General features: G+C 46.9%; 1 protein-coding gene across 1 annotated transcript in view; it reads left to right on the top strand.

The window, feature by feature from the left end:
• Positions 1–23,705, top strand: part of LOC139262953 (15-hydroxyprostaglandin dehydrogenase [NAD(+)]-like) — a 96,794-nt gene extending 73,089 nt beyond the window's left edge. The window contains exons 5-7 of the mRNA XM_070878318.1: positions 8,989–9,065; positions 10,718–10,881; positions 22,864–23,705. Of these exons, the coding sequence (XP_070734419.1) occupies positions 8,989–9,065; positions 10,718–10,881; positions 22,864–23,002 (380 nt within the window). The 3' untranslated portion in view covers positions 23,003–23,705. The remainder of the gene's footprint in view (positions 1–8,988; positions 9,066–10,717; positions 10,882–22,863) is intronic.
• The last annotated feature ends 2,399 nt before the right edge of the window (positions 23,706–26,104 follow it).

The following is a 26,104-nucleotide window of genomic DNA, read 5'->3' as shown; positions in this document are numbered from 1 at the left end:
TGTGGGAGATGCTGTCGAGACCACAATTCAATGGCCGTCCTGAGTTGTCGTGACTATTCCTCATAACCGAGGGACTTGCTTGATGGCATAGCTAACCACACAGTGTGGGGCTGACGTCATGTGTAGCTTAGGTAGCAAACTATTTGGGTTTTCACAACAATCCTGCAGTTTCAGTCTCACTACCTGCCGTGGTGGAATTGAAAATTTTAACTTCTGGGTTTCCTCCACTAATGCCCTTACCAGGGCATCATCATCATAGGTAGTCCCTCGGAATCGAGGAAGACTTGCTTCCACTCCTGAAGTGAGTTCTTTGGTGGCTGAACAGTCCAATACAAGAGCCACAGACTCTGTCACAGGTGGGACAGATAGTCACTGAGGGAAGGGGTGGGTGGGACTGGTTTGCCGCACGCTCCTTCCGCTGCCTGCGCTTGACCTCTGCACGCTTTCGGCTTTGAGACTCGAAGTGCTCAATGCCCTCACGGATGCACTTTCTCCACCTAGGGCGGTCTTCGGCCAGGGACTCCCAGGTGTCAGTGGTGATGTCGCACTTTAACAGGGACGCTTTGAGGGTGTCCTTATAACGTTTCCGCTGCCCACTTTTGGCTCGTTTGCCGTGAAGGAACTCCGCATAGAGCACTTGCTTTGGGAGTCTTGTGTCTGATATGTGAACGATGTGGCCTGCCCAGCGAAGCTGATCAAGTGTGGTCAGTGCTTCAGTGCTGGGGATGTTGGCCTGGACGAGGACACTGATGTCCGTCAGCCTGTCCTGCCAGGGGATTTGCAGGAGACATCGTTGGTGATGTATCTCCAGCGACTTGAGGTGTCTTCTATACATCGTTCATGCCTCTGATCCATACAGGAGGGCGGGTATTACTACAGCCCTGTAGACCATGAGCTTGGTGGTAGATTTGAGGGCCTGGTCTTCAAACTCTCTTTTCCTCAGGCGGCCGAAGGCTGCACTAGCGCACTGGAGGCGGTGTTGGATCTCCGCATCAATGTCTGCCTTTGTTGACGAGAGGCTCCCAAGGTATGGGAAATGGTCCATGTTGTCGAGGGCCGGGCCGTGGATCTTGATGACTGGGGGGCAGTGCTGTGCAGCGAGGACAGTCTGGTGGAGGACCTTTGTCTTACGGATGTTTAGCATAAGGCCTATGCTTTCATATGCCTCAGTAAATACTTCGACTATATCCTGGAGTTCAGCCTCAGACTATGCGCAGACGCAGGCGTCGTCCGCGTACTGTAACTCAACGACAGAGATTGGGGTGATTTTGGACCTGGCCTGGAGGCGGCGTAGGTTTTAGCAGCTTCCCACAGGTTCCCACTGGTAGTTTGGTTCCACTCCAGCGGGGAGCTTGTCGACTGTGAGGTGGAGCATGGCAGTGAGGAAAATTGAGCAGAGGGTTGGGGCGATGACGCAGCCCTGTTTGACCCCGGTCCAGACGTGGATTGGGTCTGTACTGGATCCGTTGGTAAGGATCACGGCCTGAATGTCGTCGTGGAGCAGGCGAAGGATGTTGACAAACTTTTGGGGGCAGCCTTGCCAGGGCACTACGCTACTGTCCCTAGCAATATATGACGCACTGTAATTAAATCAGCAGTGTTTCAAGTATTGTTTAGAGTTTTAAAGCGAAACTGCTTTGCAAGGTGTCCGTACTGTAACTACACTTGTAAACTGTGTTCTATCACTCTTAGTCAAACATCTGCTTGTGTGAGTGTTGTTTACCTGAGGGTTTGCGTAACACGAGGCTTTGACCTCGTTAAACACGTGACATGCCTGCTCTTTAATTGCATTCATGTAAGGCGTAGGTATTTTAATTGTATGTTCCCTCGGTATAATGAGGAAGGAATGGCATTCTGCAATGTATACTGGAGATCGAATTTCCCTTTAATCAGCTGGAGATTATTTTTCAATAGTGCATGTCCCCAAAATTTCAGTAACTGGAACGACCTGTACTTTTAGCATAGAGGACGCTGGCATCGGCCCAATCTGGATTCCTCCCATGCACACGCAAAACTAGATTATCCATCAAAGGTTGTGACTACAGTGCCTGTCGTGAATATTAACCGTTTCTTCTCCTCGTAGTCGATTACCTTTCCTTCTTCCTCATTGGCTAAATCTCCTTTCTGATTGGTCATTTTTGAATTTTTTTTAGTTATTCATCAATCCAAATGTTAGATTATGAGGCGAGATTACATTAGCTAGGCTTGTAATCTCGGGAATATAGAAGGTTTGAAGGGTGATTTGATTTGAGGATTTTGAAAGGAATTGAGAAAGTAGATAGGGAGAAACTTCGGCTGCTGGTGGGGGAAATCTCGGACAAGGGGACATAACCTTAAAATCAGAGCCAGGCCATTCAGGAGAGAAGTTAGTAAACACTTCTTCACACAAAGGGTGGTAGAAGTGTGAACAACTCTCCCACGAAAAACAGTAGATGCTGGATCATTGAATAAATTTAAATGAGATCGCTAGATTTTTGTTGGACAAGGGTATTAAGGGATATGGAGCCAGGGCGGGTGGATGGAGTTATGATACAAATCAGCCATGATCTCATTAAATGGTGGAACAGGATCGAGGGGCTGAACAGCCTACTCCTGTTCCCATGTACCTAATTATATTGCCGCAAAACCTTTTCTTCCCCGAAAGATTTTCTGCCCAATTACAATGCGGCAAAACTAAACTTCCTTGTTCGCTGTCTGTGAGAATTCCGCCTTTTTGACAGCCTGTTGACGTCACAGAAGCTCTTGGAGAGGATATTTCCACTCATAGGGGAAACTAAAACTAGGGGACATAGTCTCGGAATAAGGGGCCGCCTATTTAAAACTGAGATGAGGAGAAATTTCTTCTCTCGGAGAGTTGTAAATCTGTGGAATTCTCTGCCCCAGAGAGCTGTGGAGGCTGGATCATTGAATATATTTAAGCTGGAGATAGACAGATTTTTGAGCGATAAGGGAATAAAGGGTTATGGCGAGCAGGCGGAGAAGTGGAGCTGAGTCCATGATCAGATCAGCCATGACCTTATTGAATGGCGGAGCAGGCTCGAGGGGCCTGGTTGCCTACTCCTGCTCCTATTTCTTATGTTCTCACTGGGGACCCTCGTTCACTTCTGTTGATTTGAATCGAAGGTGGGAAAACCTGAAGCTCTCAACAGGGGGATCGCGTGATCCTCAGGCAAAGCGTATTCGGGGCCAGCAGCAAACTCCGGCCCATTAACTCCCTGTTAGAATGGGAACCATCTGTGTAAATTTGTGACACTGCTGTTACATCCTCCTACCTGTGGTGGCGCTGCACTAAGCATTACTTTTTTTTCTGTAAGAATTAGCTGGTTTATTAGCAAAGGTTTAACAATGAAACTGAACATTACCGGTTCACAGCATCAGGTTCACAGCAGCCCACCTCATCATGGGAAGCCTGAGCTCAATTAACTGGGGTTTTATTGCATCTTGTGAACATCACATCACTGGTTAAGCCACTCACAGTGCAACAGCTCCACAATTATTTTAGAAACATAGAAACATAGAAATTTACAGCACAGAAGGAGGCCATTTCGGCCCACCTTGTCCGCGCCGGCCGTCAAAGAGCCGCACGGCCCTTGGTCAGCAGCCCTAAAGATTACATATAAACCAATGATCATTGACGGAAATGCAAAGAGCACCCAGGCCAGCCAGTCCTCCTCACACAACTGCAATACCCCTTATACTGAAACATTCTATACTCCACCCCAACCGGAGCCATGTGATCTCCAGGGAGAGGCAAAAAACAGATAAAACCCCAGGCTAATTTAGGGAGGAAAAAATCTGGGAAAATTCCTCTCCAACCCATCCAGGCGATCGAAACTAGTCCAGGAGATCACCCTGGCCGTATTCTATTCCCTGCAGTACTTACCATTATATCTGCGCCGTCCAACAAAAGGTCAACCAGTCTAATCCCAATTACCAGCTCCAGGTCCGTAACCCTGCAGGTTACTGCACTTTAAGTGCCCATCCAACCATCTCTTAAAAGTGGTGAGGGTTTCTGTATCCACCACTCTTCCAGACAGCGAGTTCCAGATCTCTACAACACTCTGTGTAAAGAAGCCCCCCCCCCTCAAATCCCCTTTAAATGTTCCAACAACCACCTTAAAACTATGCTCCCTCATAATAGACACCTCCACCAATGGAAATAAACCCTTACTATCCACTGTGTTCAGGCCCCTCAATATTTTGGACACCTTGATGAGATCTCCTCTCAACCTCCTCTGTTCCAATGAGAACAAACCCAGCCTATCCAATCTATCCTCATAACTAAGATTCTCTATTCCAGGCAACATCCTAGTAAATCTCCTCTGCACCCTCTCCAGTGAAATCACGTCCTTCCTATAATAGTGACCAGAACTGCACGTAGTACTCTAGCTGTGGCCTAACCAAAGTATTATACAATTTAAGCATAACCTCCCTGCTCTTATATTCTATGCCTCGGCCAATAAAGGCAAGCATTCCATATGCCTTCTTAACCACCTTAACCACCTGGGCTGCTACTTTCACGGATCAAGCACTCCAAGGCCCTTTGTTCATCTACACTATTAAGTGGCCTACCGCTTAATGTGTATACCCTTTCCTTATTAGCCCTCTCAAAGTGCATCACCTCACACTTCTCTGAATTAAATTCCATTTGCTACTGCTCTGCCCACCTGACCAGTAGATTGATATCCTCCTGCAGCCCATGACTTTCCTCTTCATCAACCACACAGCCAATTTTAGTGTCGTCTGCAAACTTCTTAATCATACTCCCGATATTTAAATCTAAATCGTTGATATATACCACAAAAAGCAAGGGACCCAATACTGAGCCTGCGGAACCCCACTGGAAACATCCTTCCAGTCACAAAAACATCCATCAATCATTACCCTTTGCTTCCTACCTCCAAGCCAATTTTGGATCCAACTTGCCACTTTGCCCTGTATCCCACTGGCTTAGTGACCAGTCTACCATGTGGGACCTTATCATAAGTCTTGCTAAAGTCCATATATACTACATCGTAGGCACTACCTTCATCGACCCTCTTAGTTACCTCCTCAAAAAATTCAATCAGGTTAGTCAAACACGATCTTCCCTTAACAAATCTGTGCTGACTGTCCCTAACTATTCCTTGCCTTTCCAAATGCAGATTTATCCTGTCTTGCAGGATTTTTTCCAATAATTTTCCCACCATTGAGGTTAGGCTGACAGGCTTGTAATTACTTGGCCTATCCCCTTTTCCCTTCTTAAACAAGGGTACTACATTAGCAGTCCTCCAATCCTCTGGCACCATGCCCAAATCCAAAGATGGAAAATGATGGTCAAGGCCTCTGCTATTTCCTCCTTTACTTCGCTCAACAGCCTGGGAGGCATTTCATCCGGGCCTGGGGACTTATCTACTTTCAAAGCTGCTAAACCCCTTAATACTTCCTCTCTCATTATATTTATTTCATCCAGAATATCACATTCCTCCTCGATAGCAGTATCTGCATTACCCCTTTCCTTTGTGAAAACAGATGTGAAGTATTCGTTAAGAACCCTCCCAACATTTTCCGCCTCTACACAAAGATTACCCTCATGGTCTCTAATAGGCCCTACCCTTTCTTTAGTTACCCTCTTACTCTTAATATATTTATAGAACATCTTAGGGTTTTGCTTAATTTTACTGGGCAAGAATTTCTCGTGCTCTCTCTTAGCATTCCTAATATCCTTTTTAATGTTGCCTCTTAACTTTCTATATTCCTCTAAAGATTCTATAGTATTTAGCCATTGATATATGACATAAGCATCACTTTTTTTCTTAATCCTCCCCTGTAAATCCCTCGACATCCAGGGGGCTCTAGAATTATTTTTCCCAACCTTTTTCTTTAAGGGCACATGTTTGGCTTGAGCCTTTTGTATCTCCTCTTTAAATGCCTCCCACTGTTCCGACACTGATTTACCCATAAGTAGCTGTTTCCAGTCCACCATAGCCAAATCACTCCTTAACTGAGCAAAATTAGCTTTTTCCCAATTCGGAAATTTTATTCCAGGCCTATTCTTGTCCTTATCCATAACCAACTTGAATCTGACTGAATTATGGTCACTGGAACCCAAGTGCTCCCCCACTAATACCCCTTCAACCTGCCCAGCTTCATTCCCCAAAACTAAATCCAAGACTGCCCCCTCTCGTGTTGGGCTTGCTACATACTGACTAAAAAAGTTCTCTTGAATGCATTTCAAGAATTCCGCACCCTCTAAACCCTTCACACTAAATTTGTCCCAATAAATATTTGGATGTTAAAATCCCCTACTATTACTACGCTATGGTTTTTAGACTTCACAGCAATTTGCCTACATATTTGCTCCTCTATCTCCCTACCACTTTTTGGGGGTCTATAATACACGCCCAGCAGTGTGATTGCCCCTTTTTTATTTTTCAATTTGACCCATATGGCCTCAGTTGATGATCCCTCTAACATATCATCCCTCCTCATCGCTGTAATAGTTTCTTCAGTCAGTACCGCAACCCCCACCCCCCCTTTTTACCCCCCTCTCTATCTTGTCTAAAAATCCTGTAGCCGGGAATATTAATCTGCCAAACCTGCCCCTCTTTTAGCCATGTTTCTGTAATGGCCAAATGTCATACTCCTAAGTGTCTACCTGTGCTCTTAGCTCATCCGCCTTATTCGCTATACTCCTTGCATTAAAGTATATACCATTCAGCACAGGAATACCTTATTGCTTAATCCATACTAAGCCCTGTTTCCTCTGTCTTACAGATTCGCTTTCTAGATTCTTGCTATCCAATTTCTGCTTTACTTCCTTCCCTTTTGAATTTGATCTCAGATTCCCATCCCCCTGCCAAGCTAATCTCCCCAACAGCACTAGCAAACTCCCCCCCCCCCCCCCCACGAGGATATTGGTCCCGGCGCTGTTGAGGTGCAACCCATCCGGTTTGTACAGGTCCCATCTCCCCCAGAAGCGGTCCCAATGCCTCAAGAATTTAAAACCCTCCCTCCTACTCCAACTTTCCAGCCACGTGTTCATCCTCTCTATCCTTCTATTCTTGTACTCATTAGCACGTGGCACCGGTAGTAACCCGGAGATTACTACCTTTGAGGTCCTACCCTTTAATTTTCTTCCTAACTCCCTGAATTCTTCCTGTAGGACCTCATTCCTCATTTTACCTGTGTCATTGGTCCCGCTATGGACCATGACCTCTGGCTGTTTACCCTCCTCCGCCCACCCCCCCACCCCCGCCCAAGATGCCCTGCGTCCGCTCTGTGACATCTTTGACCCTGACACCAGGGAGACACAAAACCATTCGATAGTCACGTCTATGGCCGCAGAAATGCCTGTCTGCTCCCCTGACGATCGAATCCCCTATCACTCGGGCTCTTTTATTTTTCGTCCCTCCCCCCTGTACAGCTGAACCACCCGTGGTGCCTTGGAATTGGCTCTGGCTGCACTCCCCAGAGGCACCATCGTCCTTACCGATACTCAGAAGTGAATATCTGTTTGAAAGCGAGATGGACTCACGGGGAGACTCCTGCGCTACCTGCCTAGCACACGTACTGCATTTTAGTAGAAACTTTAAATCAAGTGCCCCCTTTTGGCACTAGAAACCACAAATTAACAATTTAAAACTGTAACGAAAACCTATAATCAAATTAGAATTTGGTTGCCGGGGGGTGATGATGCACTCCAGTCCCCCCCAGTGCCCACCTCTTGCAGAAGGCCATGAGCGTATCGATGGACACTGCATGCTCCATCTCCAGGGACACCCTGGCTCGAACGTAACCGCGGAAGAGAGGCAGGCAGTCGGGCTGAACGACCCCCTCAACCGCCATTACTTTGCCAGTATAGATGTGGAATTGTACATGGAACTACATAGAAAGTGCAACACAGAAACAAGCCATTTGGCCCAACCAGACCGTTTTGATGTTTACCTTCCGTGGGAGCAGTATTCCTGATCCCATGTGCCTAGCCTGTTCCTCTATCCATTTATTCTCCCTTTCCTTCAACCATGTATCTAACCTATCATAGAATCATATCATAGAAATTTACAGCACAGAAGGAGGCCATTTCGGCCCATCATGTCCGCACCGGCCTATCCTGAGAAGTCAACTAATTCCGGAAGTCCATTACACCTTTTAGTGTAAGTTTGTTTATTCCTCCCTCGGTCCTAAATCTTCTGTGTTTAATCTTGTACCTGTATTTATATCTCCATGTTCTAGACCCTGTCCCATCCCTTCATAATTCTGAACACTCCTGTCAGATCTCCTCTGTTCTAATGAAAACAGCCCCAATTTAGAATGGAAAAGTGTGTGCACACCTGAGATCGTATACATGGATAGATAGGTAGATAGATGGATAGCTAGTAATGGAATTATATTGCATCAACACAATGAAAACATTCTGCAGATGCTGTAGATGTGAAATAAAAACAGAGAATGCTGGAAACAGGCAGCAGGTCAGGGAGCATCTGTGGAGAGAGAAACAGAGTTAATGTTTCTGGTCGGTGACTTTTCGTCAGACAATTGTATTGCATGGTGTCAGAGTTATGTAACCAGTATTTGGTGTTTATATTTCAGGTATCCTTGTTTTCAAATCCCCCTCATGGCTTCGCCCCTCCCTATCTCTGTAACCTCCTCCAGCCCTACAACCCTCTGTGTTCTCTGCGCTCCTCCAATTCTGGCCTCTTGCGCATCCCTGATTTTAATCGCTCCACCATTGGTGGCCTTGCCTTTAGCAGCCTGGATCCCGAGCTCTGGAATTCCCTCTCTAAACCTCTTTGCCTCTCCACTCCTCTCTTGTCCTTTAAGGTGCCCCTTCAAACTTAACTCTTTTAGCAAGCTTTTGGTCACCTGTCCAAATGTGGCTTGGGGTCAAATTGTGTGTTGATAACGCTCCTGTGAAGCACCTTGGGACGTTTCACCACATTAAAGACGCTATATAAATGCAAGTTGTTGTTTAATCCATGCTAGTGTTTTTTCTGTGTACTCATTCAGGTATATTCCCAGCACCACATGGACCAGTGTACACAGCCACAAAACATGGTGTGGTTGGATTCACCAGGGCGATAGCGGTAAGTACATCTGAGTCATTATTTTCTCCCACTGCCATCATTATTGCTGCGTCCCTTTGCTGTTCATACCAACCATTAGCCGTGGTCGGGTGGAATCAGCGGTTTAAATTTCTTTGAGTTTTGTATTGTGCGCAACTTTGTGCTCGAGATGTTGTTGCCGGGAGAGGAACATTCCACTCAGTTGCTAGCTGCAGACAAAAAGTTTCTTCACATTGCCGCATCAACAAGGCTTAGCCCTACCCTCAGACTGGCGATGCGTGATCTGACGTTTTTCCATTCTTCATATTAGCTTGTCTCGAGCAAACAGTGTGTGTTGCCTGTTGAGGTGGAACCCCTGCCCCTTAAAGATCTGGTTTGAGACTGTCAAAAACCCTCGACAGAGAAAACTTTCTTCCCATTTATCTGGGTTGGATTTGAACACGGTTCCCTGAAGGAGAAGGCCAGTGGCTCACCCACCGTGCCACTCGGCTCCCCCTCCAAATGTATTCGCTCTTATTGTTTTCAAAATTGGAAATACAAGGACAGATTTTCCTGCCCTCTGCCCCTCGCCCAATGTATGCTGTCCGGGACTAGGAGTACCAGGATTTCCTGCCCTGGGCTATTGCCATTGGAGAATCGCCAGCAAACAGCCTCACTCTTGACCAGGGAAGGTTATTGATGAAGCAGTTGGAAATGGTGGACCCAAAAAGGTGCTGCCCTGAGGAACTCTGGCTATGATGAAGGGGTTGTCTTAGGAAGAAAGGTTGACCAGGTTGTGCCTATACTCATTGGAGTTTAGAAGAATGAGAGGTGATCTTATTGAAACATATAAGTTTCTGAGGGGGATTGACAGGGTAGATGCAGAGAGGATGTTTCCCCTCGTGGGGGAATCTAGAACTAGGGGACACAGTTTCAGAATAAGGGGTCGCCCATTTAAAACGGAGATGAGGAGGAATTTCTTCTCTGAGGGTCGTGAATCTTTGGAATTCTCTGCCCCAAAGAGCTGTGGAAGCTGGGTCATTGAATACACTTAAGGTAGAGATAGACAGATTTTTGAATGATGAGAGTCGAGGGTTATAGGGAGCGAGCCGGGAAGTGGAGTTGAGGCCAAGATTAGATCAGCCATGATTTTATTGAATGGTGGAGCAGTCTCGAGGGGCCAAATGGCCTACTCCTGCTCTTATTTCTTATGTTCTTATGATTACTATGATGATTACTATGACCCTGGGGCATCCATGGTAGGGCCTAGTACTGGCAGGAAATATAAGCACAGCTTCAGGCTTGGCTGCTGATGGATCTTGGTATCCAGTAGGTCCCCAAAATCCTGGTACTCTGTGCCTAACAGCATTCTGGGTGTACCTTCACCACATAGACTACAGAGCTTCAAGAAGAAGGCCCACCATCACCTCCTCAAGGGGCAACTAAGGAAGGGGCAGTCAATGGCGGCCTTGTCAACAAACCCACCGAAAAATCCCCAAACAAATGACTTCTCAGCCTCCTGGTAGGGTGTAAAAATTCTGAAGCTACACCTGATAGGGAGGTCTCGCAGGGAGCTTCATGAGGCGCCCCCCGCCCCCCAGTCCCCAGTACACTCCTTCCCCCAATGTGTAAGATGTGTTCACTGGGTCCACATTGTGCAGTGGATGCTAACTCTCCAGTGGCTTGCCTTTCAGTTGACATCAAAGCTCTCGGGCTATGGAGTTCGGATCAACACGATTTGTCCGGCCTTTGTAGACACTCCACTTCTGAACTCTGTGAATTGTGAGGAGATGATGGGAAAATATTACATATTCAAGGATTCCGTCGCAAAGTTGATGCAGCACTACGGAGTGTTAGAGTAAGTACATTTTGAGAGATGCAAAAAGTAAGGTAAGAAAATAAGAATGTCTTGATAGGCACTGAGTCGCTTTGATATATAACACCACTTCCCCCTTTCCCCAGCCTTGTGGAGGCCATGATTGTCAAGATGCACTTCACCCAACAACCAAGCCAAACTTTTTAGAACATAAGAACATAAGAATTAGGAACAGGAGTAGGCCATCTAGCCCCTCGAGCCTGCTCCGCCATTCAATAAGATCATGGCTGATCTGGCCATGGACTCAGCTCCACTTACCCGCCCGCTCCCCGTAACCCTTAATTCCCTCTATCTATCTGTGACTTGAATACATTCAATGAGCTAGCCTCAACTGCTTCCTTGGGCAGAGAATTCCACAGATTCACAATCCTCTGGGAGAAGAAATTCCTTCTCAACTCGGTATTAAATTGGTTCCCCCGTATTTTGAGGCTGTGCCCCCTAGTTCTAGTCTCCCTGATCAGTGGAAACAACCTCTCTGCCTCTATCTTGTCTATCCCTTTCATGATTTTAAATGTTTCTATAAGATCACCCCTCATCCTTCTGAACTCCAACGAATAAAGACCCAGTCTACTCAATCTATCATCATAAGGTAACCCCCTCATCTCCGGAATCAGTCTAGTGAATCGTCTTTGTACCCCCTCCAAAGCTAGTATATCCTTCCTTAAGTAAGGTGACCAAAACTGCACGCAGTAATCCAGGTGCGGCCTTACCAATACCCTATACAGTTGCAGCAGGACCTCCCTGCTTTTGTACTCCATCCCTCTCGCAATGAAGGCCAACATTCCATTCGCCTTCCTGATTACCTGCTGCACCTGCAAACTAACTTTTTGGGATTCATGCACAAGGACCCCCAGGTCCCTCTGCACCGCAGCATGTTGTAATTTCTCCCCATTCAAATAATATTCCCTTTTACTGTTTTTTTTCCCAAGGTGGATGACCTCACACTTTCTGACATTGTATTCCATCTGCCAAACCTTAGCCCATTCGCTTAACCTATCTAAATCTCTTTGCAGCCTCTCTGTGTCCTCTACACAACCCGCTTTCCCACTAATCTTAGTGTCATCTGCAAATTCTGTTACACTACACTCTGTCCCCTCTTCCAGTTCATCTATGTATATTGTAAACCGTTGTGGTCGCAGCACCGATCTCTGTGGCACGCCACTAACCACCGATTTCCAACCCAAAAAGGCCCCATTTATCCCGACTCTCTGCTTTCTGTTCGCCAGCCAATTCCACTACCCAAAGGGTAGTGAAAATCTGGAAAACTGTTCCCCCCCCCTGCCCCCCACCCCAAAAAAAGCTGTGGATGTTCGGGGGCAATTGAAATTTTCAAGACTGAGAGTGATGGATTTTTGTTGGGTACAGGTATCGAGGGATATGGGAGGTGGGAGAAAAAAGAAGGGTTAAGGAAGTTGAGATATAGATCAGCAATGATGCTCGAGGGGCTGAATGGCCTATTTCTGTTCCTATTGGGGCCATTTTAAACTAACTTTAGGGAAACTCATGGGGTCGGGTTGAACTTCAATGAGGTGTAAAATTGGGCGCGGTATATAGTCAGTGATGCACCCGGTCCCGTCAGTTTCCCAATGGGCGGGTTCGGTTAAAACTGCCCCCTGTTTCTAATTCCCTACCAGAGGAAATAAGGGTATAAATTTGTTTGGGGCAAAATTTTTACAGGGCTTGACAAGGTCGATGCAGGGAGGATGTTGTCTCTGGCTGGGGAGTCTAGAACCAGGGGTCACAATCTCAGAATAAGGGGTCGGCTATTTAGGACTGAGATGAGGAGAAATGTCTTCACTCAGAGGGTGGTGAATCTTTGGGATTCTCTACCCCAGTGGGCTGTGGAGGCTCAGTCGTTGAGTAATTTCAAGACAGAGATCGATAGATTTTTGAATATTAAAGGAATCAAGGGATATGGGGACAGTGCAGGAAAGTGGAGCCATGATCTCATTGAAAGGCGGAGCAGGCTCGAGGGCCGAATGACTTATTCCTGCTCCTAATTCTTATGTAGAAGTGCTAAACCGACATCAGTGAATCGCCCACCCATTTTACATTCCGCCATGTTTTGTTTGCCATTGAGAGTCAATGTTCTTCACTCGGCTCCACATCATTCCCAAGAGGTCCTTTAATAGATTCTGAAACTGTCCACTCTCATCTTTCTGAGTTTGATCAATGAGTCTTCACTGCTGATGCTGGTTGGGAAAATAAGATGGAAAATAGCGCATGCAACAACGTGCTTTTATATAGCACCTTTAACATAGTAAAACGTCTCACGAGAGCGTTATCAGACCAGATTTGACATCGATTCACATAAGGAGATATTAGGACAAGCAGCCAAAAGCTGGGTCAAAGAGAGAGGTTTTAAGGAGCATTGTAAGGGAGGAGAGAGGGGCGGAGCAGGTTAAGGCATACATAGCTGAAGGGCACGGCCGCCGATGGTGAGGCGAAGGAAATCAGGGATGCACAACAGGTCAGAATCGGAGGGTTGTGGGGCTGGAGGAGGTGCAGAGATGGGTAGGTGCGAGCCCATGGAGGGATTTGAACAATAGGATGAGAATTTTAAATTCGAGGCATTGCTGGACCAGGAGCCGATGTAGGTCAGCAAGCATTAGGGTGATGGGTGAACACGACTTGCTCAGAGTTAAGGTATGGGTGGCAGAGGTCTGGATGAGTTGAAGTTTACTGAGGGGCGAAGGTGGGAGGCCAGCCAGAAGAGCATTGGAATAGTCCGTGCCCATAACAAAATTCCTCGCCTCGATGAGCACTAAACTAGCCAACGATTGCAGCCAGACATGAAGTCACAGCAGAAAGCTTTGACACCATACTACTTTGTTCTGTAGCATTGACTTTGGCTGGGCCTCTGTGATGATTCAGGTTTGACGAAAAGGGTTCGCATCAGGTTCACGCTGTGGAATAATAATAGGCTGCAGCTGGAGGCAACCGTATTGAACTCACTCAAAGCAACAAATTGGTCTTGTGGTCAACAAGAGTAAACCAAAAATGTATGTAGGATTTGTAGTGAATTAATACTGGGTAAACCCAGAGTCTGATATGGCCCGATGTAAATGCCTACAACTGTAGCTCAGCCACTCCCACTCCATTAGATCACCCCTTAATCTTTTATACGGAATACAAGTCTAGTCTATGCAACCAGCCCTCGCAATTTAACCCTTTTAGTCCCGGTATTATTCGAGTGAATCTGCACTGCACCCCCTCCAAGGCAAACACAGGTTGAGCCTCCCTTATCCAGAACCCTCAGGACCTGGCCTGTTCTGGATAAGGGAGTTTTCCGGACGAGGGGTGGTAATGTTATATTGGATGGTACAGGTACTGAACAAGGGGATATCGGGGCAGGCTGGCTTGGGGCCGGGAGTGCGGCAGAAAGATGGGGGTGGGTGGGCGATGGATCGCGGGGTCAGGCCAGCGACTGCGAGAGTCGGCAGCGAGGAAGGACTTCAATTTGTTCATGTCGGAGTTCTGCGCATGCGCCTCCCAGTGGCCAGGAATGGTTCTGGATGAGGGAGTTCTGGATAAGGGAGGTTCAACCTGCATATGCTTCCTGAGGTGTGCTGCCCAGAACTGGACTCTAAATGAGGTCTTAACAGAGCTTTAATATAACTGTAACATAGCTTCCACTCCTGGGTATTCCAGCCCCTTTGAGAGGAAAGCCAAACATTCTACTGCTTTTTAAATTATTTCTTGAAGTTTGTTTTCCTGAAATCACTTCTAAACTTAACTAATGTCAGACTTGTATCCTCCAGTCCCACTTTCAAGATGTACTTTTGAGGTATTAGTCTTGTCGACACCACTTTAATATATATAAAAAAATATATATATATTATATATATATATATATATATAGATAAAAGAAACCATGTTTGGAAATCTTCAACATACTCCTTGGCATCTGCTAAATAAAAATACATTCATGCTTCAGAGACCCTTCATCAGATGATGGTTCAAAGGTCTCTGCCCTGAAATGTTAACTTGTCTTTTTCACAAGCTGGCCAACCAACTTTGTTTTGAAATCAATGGACGAGACAATCGATCAAAGTATAAAACTGATTCCCTACCACTAACACCCAAGATGAATTTCAACTGCACAATATGGTTACAAAACTGAACGTAGTACTCTCAATGGGGCCCTCAGTCACCATGTTCCTCCTAATTTATTTTGGGTGCCAGGCCCCTTTGAGGGACCGCACAGCCCATTCACAGTTTCACACATGCACGTAATTTAACATTGGAGAAAACGGTCCCCGGCTGCGCAGCTTAAAGGGAACGTTGCTTAGCATGTAGGTTCACGATGGCCGCAATATCCTACAAGTCCCCTGGGAGGACAGACGCACCAACGTCAGTGTTCTTGATCAGGCCAACATCCCCAGCATCAAAGCACTGACCACAGTCAACCAGCTCCGTTGGGCGGACCACATTGTTCATATGCTCGATACAAGACTCCCAAAGCAAGTGCTCTACTCGGAACTCCTACATGGGCAAGCAATCCCCAGCTGGGCAGAGGACACCCTCAAAGCCTCCTTGATAAAGTGCAAAATCCCCACTGGCACCTGGGCGTCCCTGGCCAAAGACCGCCCTAAGTGGAGGAAGAGCATCCGGGCGGGCGCTGAGCACCTCGGGTCTCGTCGCCGAGAGCATGCAGAAATCAAGCGCAGACAGCGGAAGGAGTGTGCAGCAAAGCAGATTCCCCACCCACCCTTTCCTTTAACCGCTGTCTGTCCCACCTGTGACAGAGACCGTAATTCCCATATTGCACTGTACAGCCACCTGAGAGTGGAAGCAAGTCTTCCTTGATTCCGAGGGACTGCCGATGATGATGATGATGATCACATTGGCCAGGAATACAGTCACTATAATTTTAGAAATTCCATGAAGAATCCAAAAGGACAGGTGAGCAAGGCCATTCAGCCCATTGAGCCCGTCTCTCAGTAACATAACCACTACACTACATGACCCATTTCTTCACTCAAACAGCAATTAATAGTTGGAATGGCCTTCCAGGTAAGGTAGAGTCATTGAAAGGCAGTTTGGTGTAGTGATGGAATGGCTCGAAGGGCCGAATGGCCTGCTCCTGCTCCTTCTGTTCTTCTATGGAAGCCGACTCTTCCTATTAATTGCCATTTCTATGATGAAGTAGGTAAGGTAGTGTAGTGGTTATGTTACTGGACTAATAATCTAGAGGCCTGAATTCATAATGGCAAGTAACATCATGGCAGTTTGAGAATTTAAGTTCAGTTTTTTTAAATCTGGAAATAAAGAGTAAATCTGACCATGAAGCTGTCAGATTGTCCTCCTTCTTATTTCATATGGTAGTAGCAAAAACAAATCAAATGTCAATATCTAAGTCAGATATATAGGCCAAAGCTTCCACTGTGACAGTGTGGAGTTCTTGTAGGCTGCCTGCGAATTTCCTGAGGGCAATGCTCAATGATGTGCTTTAATCTTACACCCATGGGGAAGGTGGCAGCATCTACCGTGACCGGTTCTGAGGCAGTTGATGATTGTCCACTGTTTGCGAGGAAGGTTTGATCGCTCAGGCTGTTCTGTGGGATCCTCTATAAGGAATCCATTCTGTATGTCGCAGTTCTTCCAAGCATTTCGCCATCGGTCATCAAGGCTGAAGGGAGATCGCTGAAGGGCTTTGGCGACTGTCCAAAATGGCCACCTAGATTTGAGACGGGTTGGTGGTGGATTGTTCAAGCTGGCCTGGATCGGCATATCTTTGCTGGTGTAGAAAACCCAACTGGTTCTCTACTTTAGGAAAGAAAACCTTCCCTCCTTACCTGGTCTGGCCTACATGTGATTCCAGTCCCACAACTGCATGGTTGACTCTTAATTACTCTCTGAGGTGGCCGAGATACTCAGTTGTATAAAACTGCTACAAAGAAGGCAGCCCACCTTCTCGGGACAACAAGGGATGAGCCTTGCCAGCAACGCCCACATCCTGAGAGTGATAGCTTTTTTTATAAAGTGCTGCCTAACATCAGTCTTGAACTTGCCTTTACCAGTTTGTCCCTCAGAATGTAATTTTGAACGCTAAGTATGTTGTCTCTGATACTCTACAGGGCTTCTCCCAGACTCTTGCCATAACGAGCCCCAGAGGAACAGTCGTTTTCAAACCTTTCTTGCCGTTTCTCTGGCAGTGGAGCTGGAAAGCCCCCTGGAATTTCAAGGCTATTAGCTGATAGGAACATTAGAAACAGGAGTAGGCCATCCAGCCCCTCGGGTCTGCTCCGCCATTCAATTAGATCGTCGCTGATCTGTACAACTCCATTTACCGGCCTTTGGTCCCTATCCCTTGATATCTTTAAGTACCAAAAATCTGTCAATTTCAGTCTGGAAAGTTCTAATTGACATCCAGACTTTTGAGGAGAGAGTTCCAGATTTCTACTACCCTTTGTGTGGGTAAAAAGTACAGCCTGATTTCCCTTTTTAGGATACGGTATCATAGTGGTTATGTTACTGGACGAGTAATTCCAGAGGCCTGGAATAATGATCCCGGAGACTTGGAATCATAGAATGTTTACAGCACGAAAGAAGACCACTCGGTCCATCGAGCCCATGCTGGCTCTCTGCAAGAGCATCTCAGCTACTCCCACTCCCCCGCCCTTTCCCCATAGCCCTGCAAATCTTTTTCTTTTGGTACTTATCAAACTCTTTTTTAAAAGCCATGATTGAGTCTGGCTCCACCACCCTTTCAGGCAGTGCATTCCAGATCCTAGCCACTCGCTGCGTAAAAAGGTTTCATTCTTATGTCACCTTTGGTTCTTTTGCCAATCACCTTAAATCTGTGTCCTCTGGTTCGCGACCTTTCTGCCAGTGGGAACAGTTTCTCTCTGTCGACTCTGTCTAGGCCCCTCATGATTTTGAACACCTCTATCAAATCTCCTCAACCTTCTCTGCTCTAAGGAGAACAACCCCAGCTTCTCCAGTCTATCCACTGAACTGAAGTCCCTCATCCCTGAAACCATTCTTGTAAATCTTTTCTGCACCCTCTCTAAGGCCTTCACATCCTTCCTAAAGTGCGGTGCCCAGAATTGGATACAGTACTGCAGTTGAGGCCGAACCAGTGTTTTATACAGATTCATCATAATTTCCACACTTTTGTACTCTATACCTCTATTCATGAAGCCAAGGATCCCATAAGCTTTTTTAACCGCTTTCTCAACCTGCTCTGCAACTTCAACGATTTGTGCACATATACCCTGAGGTTTATAAGAACATAAACATAAGAAATAGGGGCAGGAGTAGGCCAGACGGCCCCTCGAGCCTGCTCCGCCATTTAATACGATCATGGCTGATCTGATCATGGACTCAGGTCCACTTTCCTGCCTGTTTTCCATAACCCCTTATCCCCTTATCGTTTAAGAAACTGCCTATTTCTGTCTTAAATTTATTCAATGTTCCAGCTTCCACAGTTCTCTGAGGGAGCGAATTCCACAGATTTACAACCCTCTGAGAGAAGAAATTTCTCCTCAGTTTTAAATGGGCAGCTCCTTATTCTAAGATTATGCCCTCTAGTTCTAGTCTCCCCTATCAGTGGAAACATTCTCTCTGCATCCACCTTGTCAAGCCCCCTCATAATCTTATACATTTCGATAAGATCACCTCTCATTCATTCTTCTGAACTCCAGTGAGTAGAGGCCCAACCTACTCAACCTTTCCTCATAATTCAACCCCCTTATCCCCAGAATCAACCAAGTGAACCTTCTCTGAACTGCCTCCAAAGTAAGTATATCCTTTTGTAAATACAGAAACCAAAACTGCACGTAGTATTCCAGGTGTGGCCTTACCAATACCCTGTACAACTGTAGCAGGACTTCTCTGTTTTTATACTCCATCCCCTTTACAATGAAAGCCAAAATTCCATTGGCCTTCCTGATCACTTGCTGTACCTGCATACTAACCTTTTGTGTTTCATGCACAAGTACCCCCAGGTCCCGCTGTGCTGCAGCACTTTGCAATCTGTTCATGCAGCCCCATGCAGTACACAGTTTTTTACTAGGGACAGCAGAGGATCTTGGCTGGTCCAAGTCCTAATCTAGTGGGCCGTGACAGGTGATTTATCATTTTCAAACGCTTCCATGACCATCAACAAGTCTGCGGGCTGCACCTCCATCCACAAGTTTGCAGGCTGCGCCATTTCCACTCCCGTGGTGGGCAATGGTAGCCGACTGAGAGCATCCACACAGTTCTCGCTGCCTGGCCTGTGGCGGATGATATAGTTATACTCTGATAGTGCGAGTGCCCACCTTTGTATGCGGGCTGAGGCAGTAGTATTTATCCCCTTGTTTTCAGCGAACAGGGATATGAGGGGCTTATGATCGGTTTCCAGCTCAAATTTGAGGCCAAACAGGGATTGATGCATTTACTTTACCCTGAACACACACGCTAATGCCTTTTTCTCAATCATGCTGTAGGCGCTCTCGGCATTAGACAAGCTCCTGGAGGCATAGGTGACAGTTTGCAACTTCCCCACAACGTTAGCTTGTTGTAATACACACCCGACTCCGTACGACGACACATCACATGCTAGCACAAGTCTTTTACAGAGGTTATACAATACAAGCACAAAATGTTTGGCAAAAGCAATTACTTCGTTTTTTTTCCCACACCCAGTTCTCACCTTTGCACAAGAACACATGTAGGGGCTCTAAGAGGGTGCTTAACCCCAGTAGGAAGTTACCAAAATAGTTGAGGAGCCCAGGAATGACCGCAGCTCCATGACTTTCTGTGGCCTGGGCTCGTTCCTGATAGCCTCTGTCTTGGTGTCTGTGGGCCGAATGCTGTCCGCCGCGATCTTTCTCCCCAAAAACGCCACTTCTGTTGCCATGAAGACGCATTTCAACCTCTTCAGCCGCAGCTCTACGCGATCCAGTCGCTGGAGGACCTCCTCCAGGTTTTGTCGGTGCTCGATGGTGCCCCGACCCGTGACCAATATGTCGTCTTGAAAAGCCACCGTGTGTGGTACCGACTTGAGTAGGCTCTCCATGTTTCTCTGGAAGATCGCTGCAGCCGACCGAATTCCAAATGGGCATCTGTTGTAGATGAACAGTCCCTTGTGCGTGTTGATGCAGGTGAGGCCCTTCGAAGACTTCTCCAGCTCCTGTGTCATGTAGGCCGAAGTCAGGTCGAGCTTGGTGAAAGACGTGCCTCCTGCCAGCGTCGCAAATAAGTCGTCTGCCTTAGGTAGCGGGTATTGGTCCTGTAGCGAGAAACGATTAAGAGTTACTTTATAATCGCCGCAAATCCTGACCGTGCCATCATTTTTGAGTACTGGAACAATCGGGCTGGCCCACTCGCTGAATTCCACTGGGGAGATGATGCCCTCGCGTTGCAGCTTGTCCAGCTCGATTTCCACTCTCTCCCTCATCATGTGAGGTACCGCTTGCGCCTTGTGGTGAATGGGTCGTGCCTCTGCGACCAAGTGGATCTGCACCTTCACGCCAGAAAAATTTCCAATACCGGGCTCAAAAAGGGAAGGAAATTTGTTAAGAACCTGGGTACATGAAGCCTCAAGGACATGTGAAAGAGCTCGGATGTCATCCCATTCAATTTTACATTTAGCATTATAGGTGGATATTTCGTCGAAAATGTGTGCACCCCGTGTACTTCAGCATCTGCCTCCTCTCTCTGAGGCTCAAAATTGCTTTGATCCACCATGGACCGATCTTCCTCTGCCACATGGTGGTTAGCAGGTTTTGCAAAGCCTCCAGCTCTTCTGCAAGCTCGTTGGAGGTGTCCCATTGTTCCACAGCTCTTGCAAACATACCCTTTTGAAGTGGCATGAATAGGCTGAATGGAAGCCTCCACAACACCAATAAGGTGTGAATTGCCTTGCATTCATCCTTTGTTGCGGACTCTGAGTCATCTGGGTCACCTGAGGCCTGCTGGCGGTTGGAGACTCGTGGTTTCTGCCCTGTACATTTCTGCTCGCAAACACAGTTCCAGTTAATTTATGAACATTGCTAGCACTTGTGTGCTGAGAGATTTGTTTGGTGTTATCAATGGTGGACATAAACGCCTGTGCTATCGCAATGGCCTTACTGAGGGTCGGTGTCTCTACAGTCAAAATTTTTTGTAGGATGGTCTCGTGGCCAATGCCAAGTACAAAAAATTCTCTGAGCATTTGCTCAAGGTAACCATCAAACTCACATTGCCCTGCAAGTCGCCTTAGCTCGGCGACGTAGCTCGCCACTTCCTGACCTTCAGATCGCTGGCACGTGTAGAACCGATACCTCGCCATCAGCACACTCTCGCTCGGGTTAAGATGCCCCCGAACCAGTGTACTCTTCATACGACTTATCTGTGGGTTTCACCGGAGCCAGAAGATTCTTCATGAGGCTGTAGGTCGGTACCCCGCAGACTGTGAGGAGGACCGCTCTCCTTTTTGCAGCGCTTCCTTCTCCGTCCAGCTCGTTGGCTACAAAGTACTGGTCTAGTCGTTCGACATAGGCTTCCCAGTCTTCACCCTCCGAGAACTTCTCCAGGATGCCCACAGTTTGCTGCATCTTTGTGTTAGATTCATAGTCTCGTCGCCAGTTATTGTGTTCCTAACACAGATGAGACTGCACACAGGGAGTTAAAGTAACAGTGACCTCAGTCTTTAATAAGATACTCCAGAGTGATGAACAGGCCTTAGGGGCCGGCTTATATACCGTGCTCCCAAGGGATGCTGGGACCCCTTGGGACTTCAGGGGATGCGCTCCCTGGTGGCAGAACATGGGAGTGCATGCTTTACAGATACACAACACCTTTTATTCCATGGGCTTCAACTTTGCTGGTGAGCCTATTATGTGGCACTTTGTCAAACGCCTTTAGAAAATCCATGTACACCACATCAACCGCATCGCCCTCATCCATCCTCTCTATTAGCTCATCAAAAAAAATCAATCAAGTTGATTAAACACGATTTGCCATTAAACAATGCATGATGGTGTTCCTTAATAAATCCACACTTGTCCAAGTGACTGTTAATTTTGTCCCTGATTATCTACTTTAACACAGCCAGTCTTTCTAGTACCTAGTCTTTATCAAGTCTTATCCCATCCAGTAACTCCTCTACCTCCTTTACTATGTCAATGGCAGCATCTTCTTCCTTGCTGAAAACAGATGCAAAGTACATTTAATACCTCAGCCCAGCCTGTGCCTCCATACGTAGCTCTCCTTTGTGGTCTCTAATCAGCCAGACCCCTCCCCTTATTACTCACTTACTATTTATATGCCTGAAGAAGACTTTTGGATTAACTTTTATGTTGGCTGCCATTCTATTCTCTTACTCTCTCTTTGCCCCTCTTATTTTCTTTTTTACTTCTCTGAACTTTCCATATTCAGCCTGATTCTCAGATATGTTCTCGACCTGACATCTGTCACACGTGCTTCACCTTACTCTCTATCTCTTTCGTCTTCCAGGGAGCTCTGACTTTAGTTGCCCTACCTTTCCCCTTGTGGGAATGTATCTCAACTGTACCCCAACTATTTCCTCTTTAAAGGCAGCCCATTGTTCCACTACAGTTTGGCCTGCCAGTCTTTGATTCCAATTTGACCCAGGCCAGATCCGTTCTCATCCCACAGAACTTTGCCTTCCTCCAATGATGTATTTTTACTCTAGATTGCTCCCTGTCCTTTTCCATAGCTAATCTAAATCTTATGATACGATGATACAATTTCCCTAAATGTTCACCTGCTGACACTTACTGCACTTGACCTATCTCATTCCCCAAAACCAGATCCAGCAATGCCTCCCCACCAGAGAAAATAGCTTCTGCGTGCCTCCCCTATCGAATCCTTTTAACATTGTTAAACACCTCGATCAGATCCCACCCCCCCCCCCCCCCCGCCCCCCCCTCGGTCTCCTGCACACAAGTGGATACTTCTAGAGGAGCACGTGAAAATATTTGTGTCGCAAACCGATTATATAACTTTTGTTGTCGTTATCGCCACTTGCAGGCCGGCGTTGATCGTTCAGGGGCTGATGAAAATACTTCAGGAGGAGGAGCTGAATGGAGCAGTAATGAAGATAACTAAGTCAAAGGGAATCCACTTTGAGAACTACGAAGCATCACTGATTCAGCCGGAACTGAAGTAAAGCACCTTGGCCGAGTGTCCACGTCGCACCAGTCTCACCGACGGTGCAATTCTCCAATTCTCCTGCCTCCCACCCCCCCACAACCACCCCCCGAACATGATGGAAGAGAGTGTAGAGTGAAAAAAAAAAAACCCTCTGTGCCCAGGCACGAAGGCCAAACGGTCACACATTGTACAGGCTCATTCCCGGCCCCCTTTCTGTCACAGCCTGCATAAAACATTTGAACCTTTTCTGTTTATAAATTATTTAATTTAATTACGTTTTATAATCAAAAGGAACCCTGCAGTGTGAAATAATTGTGGGTTTTGTTAGACTAATTACAGTTTCAACTTAACATTAAGGAGCTTCAACTCTCAATGCTTTCCCAGTTGCCAAGGTTTTATTCATAAGATGTAGTAGGGGACCTCCCTGAGCCTCGCAAACAAATGCCTCCGCCAACCACCTATCCTGATTGTGGCTCAAATTTCCCAGGGATCCATCAGTAAAACGTCATGTTTTGTTTTGGCGTGTGTGTGTGTGTGTGTGTGTGTACTTTAGGCAGTTTAAAGCATGGTGCACGCAGTACATATGGTTCCCCCATATGCATACAAAATGATCCCTTTAATGTATCGGCTCCAATTCTGTAACAATCGTTCATAGTTTTTTCCTTTTCTTTATTGCTTCTGTTTTCTGTGTCTATTATTAAATATGCTCTTGCCCAGTTTTTTTTTGCATCGCGAGCAGAGGCTCGGTGGGCCGAGTGACCTCTTTCTGGGCTGTATGATTCTATGGTCGCAGCCGACTATCAACTAGGTTCTCACACTTATGAGGAATGGGGGGGAATTTCAACTCCCAAGTCCCGAGCAGAAACGAGGTGGAACTGGGGTTAAAATCCATCGAGGTGCACTTACCGATGTTTCCTGCCCCACGGGCCATTTTAACGGCGCTATTTTCTCGGGCGGTAACCCAGGCAGAAGCTTGTGAATAAATGGAAATCGGGCACTCGCTATGATGTCATTAAGACCCTGATGTAATTTGAACTTAGGAAAACACCAGGAGTGCTCCAACGAGGCCCACAAAGAAGGCTTGAACCGTTGCCACCCTGGGCTCCTGCTTTTCCGGCGGGGGGAGGGGTTAAAATTCCACCGATGGAGACACGTGACTTTTAGATACTTTGTGGCGTAAAATTCGGTCGCGCCTCTATTGCGGCGTTAACCCGGAGGGAGCGGTAAATTTTGCGCCTGCAAGTGGTTTGTGTTGCCGCAATATTCATCCGCTGGGCCTCGGGTGTGGGGCGGAGCGCTAAGGGTAACGTTGCACGCCTCTTTTAGGGCGCTAGACCGGCTGAGCATGTGAAAATCCCGAGCTAAACATCCGGCCTCAGAGTGACCTAGGGGGAGGGAAAAATCTGGGGAAAAAGCCACCAAAAACGTTCCCAATAAATAACTCTTGCCACCACAACATAAACCGCAAAAAATAAACAAAAACGATCACACTTACCTCAGGTGGACATCACTTACCTCACTGCGGCCGCTACAGCTTGGCATGTCAGCTTTCACAGGCGGTCCCGCCAGGGGGCGCTACGGGTCGGGCGCGATCCAAATATCGAGCCAGTGTCGCAACCAGGGACGTGCATACCGGCTCACCACTTCTGGGCGGTAATGCTCTGCACACCCTCCAAACCTGCACCAAATGTCCCGGCAGGGCCGCTGGAAGCTGGGCCGGCCGCCAGGTAGTGCTTACCGCCACCATCGCTAACAGGGGCAACAAAAGACCTGTAACTGCTCATGAAACCTGCACGGAAATGAAAATAACATAGCAAGCAAAATATAATTTTACCCCATGTGTGTGACACTGGCAAGTATTTATCGCTCATACCTAGTAACCGTGCGGGCATCAAGAGTCAACAGCATGTTGTGTGGGACTGGAGTCACGTAGGCCAGACCAGGCTCCCTTCCCTGAAAGGCACTAGTGAACCAATGGCGTGTTTACAACAATCTAGTACTTTTCAACATAAAGAGACAGGAGCAGGAGTAGGTCATACGGCCCCTCGAGCCTGCTCCGCCATTCAGTAATATCATGGCTGATCTGATCCGATCCTGGCCTCAACTCCACTTCTCCGCCCGCTCCCCATAACCCTTGACTCCCTTCCATGGTCATTTTATCCAGAACTAACCCAGGTTACCACATTTACTGACCTCATTGTCCCAACATTACCGTAATATAGGGTTTATCTACATTACAGGGTTAATCTCACAACCACTGTACCCATCTATTGACACAACCTGTCTTATCGCTCTCTCCCTGAGCAGCCTGTTCTGTACATCCGCTAACCCGTGTACTAGTGGTATCATCCCATGATGCTGGAGGCCTCCAATGACTCACCCAATTGAGCCTACATCGTGCATCTAAGGACGTCATAAACAAGCGCAGTCCCGTCCGGGTGCAATGTCCTCACATGCCTGATTTCCAGCAGGGACTATTGGAGCAGGAATATTTGGGAATATTTTCCCCTTCCTTGCCTGACAGTTAGACACAGTGTATCCACTGCCTTCCTAGCCGAATCACATGATCATGAGGTAGCTTCAGATGAAGAAAGTTCTGCGACCCATTTGATCATATCCTTCTGGAATGTCAACTCTACTATTTTACTATTTGTGTCAGCTGTGGCTCAGTGGGCAGCACACTTGCCTCTTGAGTCAGAAATTTGTGGGTTCAGGTCCCACTCCAGGGACTTGAGCACATAAATCTAGGCTGACACTGCAGTGCAGCGCTGAGGGAGTGCTGCACTGTCGGATGTGCTGCCTTTTGGATGAGACATTAAACCGAGGCCCCGTCTGCTCTCTCAGGTGGATTTAAAATATCCCATGGCACTGTTTCGAAGAAGAGCAGGGGAGTTATCCCCGGTGTCCTGGCCAATATTTATCCATCAATCAATATGACAAAAAACAGATCATCTGGTCATTATCACATTGCTGTTTGTGGGAGCTTGCTGTGTGCAAATTGGCTGCCGCGTTTCCTTCATTACAACAATGACTGCACTTCACAAATATTTCATTGGCTGTAAAGTGCTTTGAGATGCCCGGTGGTCATGAAAGGTGCTATAAAAATACAAGTCTTCTT

This window comes from Pristiophorus japonicus, chromosome 1, assembly GCF_044704955.1.
Source record: "Pristiophorus japonicus isolate sPriJap1 chromosome 1, sPriJap1.hap1, whole genome shotgun sequence".
Taxonomy (NCBI): domain Eukaryota; kingdom Metazoa; phylum Chordata; class Chondrichthyes; family Pristiophoridae; genus Pristiophorus; species Pristiophorus japonicus.
The sequence above is the reverse complement of the archived record's forward strand: the minus strand, read 5'-3'. Positions and strand labels throughout refer to the sequence as shown.